This window comes from Melanotaenia boesemani, chromosome 5 (assembly GCF_017639745.1).
Source record: "Melanotaenia boesemani isolate fMelBoe1 chromosome 5, fMelBoe1.pri, whole genome shotgun sequence".
In the NCBI taxonomy this organism is placed as follows: Eukaryota; Metazoa; Chordata; class Actinopteri; order Atheriniformes; family Melanotaeniidae; genus Melanotaenia; species Melanotaenia boesemani.
In genome coordinates this window covers 15,407,260-15,413,970 of record NC_055686.1, presented here as the reverse complement: position 1 = coordinate 15,413,970, position 6,711 = coordinate 15,407,260, and the positions used below count along the sequence as shown (strand labels likewise).

Here is a 6,711-nt window from a genome sequence, read left to right as displayed (position 1 = left end):
AAATAATTTAAAAAATGTTTCTCTTTTATTATATATCTAATAAAAAAATGAAATTTAAAAAAAAATGCCGGAACAAGTGCATGAAATTAGATGTATATTTTAGAATTAGAGTACAGAGTTTTGACACATGTAGGTTTAATGACTAGTGTTTACAATTTAAATGGAGGGAGAAGAAATTCACAATTTGTCTAAATTTCAAAGGAATTTGACCTCACTAGTATTTTCAGTGTATCTTTGTCATTCATTAGGTCTGGGTGAAACACTATAAAACGTCAAATGTCATGGCGGCACGCACAAGATTTTATCTATCCATTGGATTTTTGTGATTCATGTTTTTTATCATGTCATCATACACAAGGGACGTGATGCAAAAGGTATGATTCAAAACAACATATATGCTTCAGTCATGGCATGCTTGTATTTTGCACTACGCTTTCTGTGAATTATTTGGAGCAAGAGAGGAGCTCCAAACCCTGCCCATGTTTGCTTTATTTAGGATTGATAAAATGTCACACAGATCAGCTCTTCAGTTCAGCTTTGGAAAAGACAAATATTTGTCTTTTCACATTCACCACAACCTGTTACCTTCTCATGAGAGGAACAGCCTTTCAGCAAACTTACTTCTCACTAACAATTTGACAACTTTAGTCATTTAAAACACATTTTCCTTTTCTTCTCATTATTACAGCAGAAAGGATCCATCAGCAGAAACAACTTAGAAAGCAGCTGCTAAGAGAGCTATGTGATGCAGACAAAGAGGTGTTTACTGAGGGAAGACACAGTTTGGAAGAACTGAGTGACACAGAGTTGGAGAACCTCATTGTGGACGACACTCATGGCATCGTCTACTGTTACATTCCCAAGGTTGTATGTGCAAACATTACAAATTCAAAAGAAACAATCATGTTTGTTTTAATGGCTTTGTGCAGACAGTCCACTGACACAATGCATCCCATTGTCCATTACTCTAACTATATCCATCACCACTCTTAGCCTAACCTCAATGACACATTTAAACTTGCACTGGAGGAAATTTACATCACACTAGAATCCCTTCATGATGTCATGCAATCAGGGGCGGACTGGCCATCTGTGAGTTCTGGAGAATCACAGAACGGCCGGTGCTATAGGACGGCTGGCGGCCGGTCCGGCCGTCACATACAGTATGTAATTTGCATCAGCTGTTATGTAACGGCCGGCCGCCAGCTGTCACAGCAGCTGATGGCCGGCCGCAGACGTTACCAGTGCTACAATCTGCTGTTTCACATCTCAGACCTGTAGGTGGCAGCAATGCGCTTTAAAGTTGAATGTCATCCGCCAATGCGCACAAATTGCACAGCAGAAGAAGAAAATCTAAAACGAAGAGTAAGATAAAATCGAGTATGGAAAGTACTACGAATAAAAAACGGAAAGAAAAAGGTGGAGCAGAAAAAGCAAGGGATAAGAAAAAGCGTAATTTAGATGATGAAGCTGCAAAATGCCACAAACTAACAGATATGTTCAGGAGCAGCAGCAGCAGCAGCAGCGCCAGCGGCACAGAGCCAGCCAGAGCTAGCAGCAGCGCCACGGCAGCACCTGTTCATAATAATGAGGGACAGAGAGTCGAGCTTGTGGAAGTTCCACAGACAGACACAGGGCAAGTAAGTATGGAACATAAGAAAGTAAGAGAGAGTGACATGCTTGTGCTGACATGAAATAAAAACATTACTGTAGGAGTTGAAATAGCTAAACTTGAAACAGTTATGCTGTTAAATGCCACATGTAGGATTATTATTGAAAAATAGTAAATAAAAGAGAAATAAAAAAAGACAGTAGGCAGTAGATAGTGCTTTCAGTTTTTACTTCTACGTTTTATGTTTTAAAAATTGCAGTAACATACAGTTACTTCTCAAAAACTAGACTTTGAATAAAAAGGTTATATTTTTAATCTGGTGTTTTTCATTGAAATGGTATATTTGTGCAGTAAGATAATTTAAGTTACTGCTTTAATAAAGATTATTAATTGATTAAGTTTAAAAAGGGAAATAGCGTGAATATATTATTTTGTCTTTGGACAACATTATATTGTATGGTGTTCTGTGTTAAATACATAAAACATTTTTTTAAATGATTTTAATTTTTTTAATAACTTTTTAAAAGTCTATTCATCATTTGTTTATTCAGGTCGAGCATAGACCAAGGCCCAGAGACCCCCCAGCTCCACTTTAAACTGCTTTGAGCGCCCCAAGCCTGATAATCACAGTCTGGATGTTTTTTTTTCCTTCCATCCACAGAGAAATACCAAGCAGCTTTTGGTACAGAGGCTTTTTAAACACAAAGATGGCACAGACCGAAAGTGGCTGACATACTGTGAGGCAAACCATACACTTTATTGTGTGGTATGTTTAGCATTTGCAAAACCAAATGTAAACAATCCATTTATAAGTGGTATGCAGGACTGGAATCATATCAGTCAGAGAGTTGAGGAGCATGAGCGAAGCAGCATGCACAGAGGTTGTGCTGAGGCATATTTTTTGAGGGCATCCAAGTCAGATATAGCCAGCTTAATACATGGCCCCCAAATTGTGGCTCACAGAGATCAAGTTAGGAAGAAACGACAAGTGCTGGAACGTGTAGTTGATGTGGTGAAGTTCATTGGAAAGAGAGGACTGAGTTATCGAGGACAGCAGTCGGAGGCAGCATACACTCTTGATGACCACAACATCGACCATGGCAACTTTTTAGAGCTCATCACTCTTCTAGGGAAATACGATGTATGCCTGAAGGAACATCTCACTGAGTGCATAGCAAAAAGTAAACAGATGCATCAGTCACAGACCAGGGGTCGTGGTGCTGCTGTAACATTTTTATCCAAAAACACTGTGAACACAGTCATCTCCACAGTACAGTTGCTAATTCAGGAGACCATAGCAAAAGAGGTTGCTGAAAGCAAGATGTTTTCTGTTCAGATAGATACAACCCAGGACATCACATCCCATGAGCAGTGCTCTGTAATTTTGAGATATGTTACAGATGCAATTCAGGAACGGCTTCTTGCAGTGGTCAAGTGTGAGGCATCCACTGGCCAATATTTTGTTCAGATGCTAACAAATGTGATGGAACGCTTTAATCTGGACATCAGTAACTGTGTCAGCAATGCTACCGATGGTGCATCAAACATGCAGGGCCAGTACAGAGGCTTCTCTACCCTCCTCTCACTCAAAGCCCCTAACCAAATACATGTTTGGTGTTATGCTCATGTGCTAAACCTGGTCCTGGCTGATACAACTGAAGTGGCCATATCTAGTGGGTCCCTCTTCTCACTCATGAATGACATTGCTGTGTTTATTCGTGAGTCTTATCAAAGGATGAACGTGTGGGAACAAAGAAGTCAGGAAACCCGACACAGGCGTCTTTCTGTTATTGGAGAGACAAGATGGTGGGCCAAAGATGTAGCCTTGAAGAGAATCTTTGGTTCATTTGGAAAACCAGAACAAGCTTTGTATGTAGATGTCCTCATGACACTCAGCATCTTCCAAGGTCAACCCAACTTAAAAACTGCAGTGCGTGTCAAAGCTAGGGGATTCTTAGAGGCGTTGATGAAGTATGACACAGTGTTAACTGCCCAGCTTTCATGCGGATTTTTGAGGTCACAACACCACTGTCAAAATATCTACAGTCAAGTAGACTAGATATCTTAAGTGCCCACAGGATGGTCATGGCAACTCAAGATTCTGTTAAGAACATGGCAAGAGATTTTGAGTCCATTAAGCAAGCTGCTGATACCTTCATCCAATGGGTAAATGCACAACTCATGGAGGAAGAGGACTGTGAGCTTGAGTTGGAGGCAGCACATCCACAGAAGAGGAAGAGGAAAAGGAAGATGATGGCTGGTGAAACGGCAAGTGTTGAGACTTTCACAGATGCAGACAGACAGTATGAAGTTGAGGTCCATAACCAGATTATGGATACAATCACAGAGAGCATCCACAGGCGTTTTTTGACCCATGGTACACTCTATGCTGACTTGGCCCTTCTTGATCCAAGAAACTTTGCTGAGGTATCATTGAACACTCTGCCTGATTCTGCATTTCAAGAACTGAGCAAATGTTTGCTCAGATTTAACAGTGGAGCAACAGCTGTCAATTTGCAGTCTGAGTTAAAATGTTTGGCAGCTCAGTGGCCACGACTTAAAATGTCTGCTCTTGAAGAGTACAAAGTGAGGATGGTAGAGGATAACTGTAATGATGATGAAGACACAGATGTACTAAATAAACAGTGCAAATCTTGTAAGGATTGCCCAGTTTGCTGCTACCAAATTCTGAAACGCTACAACCTCTTCACAGATGCCTATCATATCCTAGGCTGGGCATACAAGTTCCTCCTTACTCTGCCTGTGACACAGGTAGCCTGTGAGAGAACCTTCTCTGTTCTCAAACACATCAAAAGTCGCATAAGGAGCACGCAGTCACAAGAGCACCTGGAAGCATTCATGCTTATGAGCACAGAAAAAGACATCCTCATGTCTCTTGACAATGACTTGGTCATTGACAGAGTTGCAGAAAAAAGTGACCTGTTAAAGAAACTCTTAATCCCCCAACATTGAGGAAAACGCCACAGATCCTAGCTGGGTTTTTTAAGGTAAGTATTTAAATGTAATTTAAAAAAAATTAAATAGTAACAGATACTTTACAGACTAATTGTTTGTGATTTATGATAAACCAAAGATTATGTGTTGTGTGTTTTAGTTACCTGTTTTTTGGCTGAGTCTGAGAAACTAGAGAGAAACTACATCTTCTTTTCATTGTAAGTATATTACAGATACTTTACAAAATAATAGTTTGTGATTTATAATAAACCAAAGATTATGTGTTGTGTATTTTAGAGACCTGTTTTATTTTGGCTCAGTCAGACGGAGAAGAAACTACAGCATCTTCTTATTGTGAGTATTCAAGTTCAAACCCTATACAGTGCTCATAACACAACACCTTATGCATTAACTAAGGCCATCGCTATTGGTATAATTTAGACAGTACAGTATCTGTGCCAGGTGGTGGCGTTGAGTTTGCGTATCAATTTTGGGCCGGGCTGAGTCAAAGTCCAGGGCTGCTTTTTTGTCCCAGTCCGTCCCTGCATGCAATCCACATGGACCAAAACATTTTACCTGGTTTAGTAAATGTGGTCCTATGATAACTGGATGAAACCCCAGTTAAAATTTGCCTTGTGACTTGAAAAGTGTAGTTTTTTGTTGTTGTGCACGTTACAAAGCACCAGCATGGCTGTGGACTCATATTCATATCTACATCTGTAGGTGGCATGTACCAACTGGAAGAGGGTTTTGCTTGTCTTGAACCAGAACGAGCCATATCCTGACCCAGAGTCGATTGATCCTGACTCAGTCCATTTCATGAACAACTTCACTCTCCTGAACTCCTTCCCAATGACAGAGATGAAGGTGAGTTCATGCAGTGATATCAAACGTCACCTGATTGTTGCAAATAGAGGACTGATGTTTGTTTTGTAATACAGGCGAGGTTGAAGCACTGCACAAAATTCCTGTTTGTTCGAGACTCTTTTGTACGTCTCATATCTGCCTACAGAGACAAGTTCCAGCATCACAATGAGTATTTTTATGTAAACTTCGGCAGATACATTCTGCAACTTTATGGCAACCTCTCCAATCCACCACGAACAGCAGATGAAGCGTTTGCATTAAGTGTGCGTCCCTCATTTTACAACTTTATTCAGTACCTACTCGACCCAAAGACAGAGAAGATGGAGCCCTTTGAGCCCCACTGGAGGCAGATGTATCGATTGTGTCACCCCTGCTTTATAGAGTAAGTCTAATTTTGCCCGCAGACTTGAAATGGTAAAGACCACTTTCGTAAAACAACAAAGAGCAACTCTGAAACAAGTGTAAGACATCAGTAGTCTAAACAAAGTTTACAAAACTGTTTTATTTCCTTCTCAGGTATGACTTTGTTGGACATCAGGAGACACTTCAGGAAGATGCTCAAGAGTTGCTGAAGTTGTTAAAACTGGAGGACGAAATTAAGTTCCCTCCATCCTATGACAATATGACAACTCACAGTTTTATTAAAGAATGGTTCAGAGTGGTGCCCCTGGAGGACAGGAGGAAGCTGTACAAGCTCTATGAAGGGGACTTCATGCTTTTTGGATACCGAAGACCAAGTGTGTTGCTTGATGACTGAGATGAGGACATGACTTAGTTAATTGGGCTGGTGTGAGTTTCATTAATTTCCTTAACCAGTTAACAGTTTCTGCAGCTTCACAAAAATGGTACAAGTGTTGTTTCTTACTTTTGCAAACGTTATAAATTCTTAACACTTTAAAGTTTGCACCAAGATAAAAGCGAAAAAAAAGATGTTTTTTTTTTCACATCTTTTCTTTTCCTTTCAACAATAATCTTTAAAAACAATGTTTTATAACAAATAGTTGAGATGAAAGTTATTAATATATTAACAATGGAGAAATGGTCAGAATTTGAAACAGTAATGGGATAACAACTCGCTTTGGGTATTAGATACCCAAACCAAGATGACACAGGGGAGTTTATTTCCACAAACGTTTCATAAAATTGATTATAGTCACAAAAAATTTTACTCTAGCAAGTGGTACAGGCTGTTAAAGGCTTAAGTTAAATGAATATCCACATATGCTCATTATATATACATTCTGCACTGCCAATTCAGAACTGAAGTTCATTATATT

General features: G+C 39.7%; 1 protein-coding gene and 1 long non-coding RNA gene across 2 annotated transcripts; both read left to right on the top strand.

Moving 5' to 3' along the window:
* Positions 1–280: 280 nt before the first annotated feature.
* On the top strand, positions 281–6,191 carry LOC121639225 (carbohydrate sulfotransferase 12-like; the record flags this gene model as incomplete). The annotated part of the gene is made up of 5 exons (XM_041984385.1): positions 281–374; positions 689–864; positions 5,291–5,434; positions 5,509–5,816; positions 5,951–6,191. Coding segments are annotated over 5 exons (963 nt in total), but the record flags the coding sequence as incomplete, so codon positions are not given.
* Positions 4,496–4,951, top strand: LOC121639226. Its single transcript, XR_006010140.1, has 3 exons — positions 4,496–4,620; positions 4,728–4,785; positions 4,865–4,951. It is a non-coding gene; the product is annotated as an uncharacterized LOC121639226 (long non-coding RNA).
* Positions 6,192–6,711: the final 520 nt, after the last annotated feature.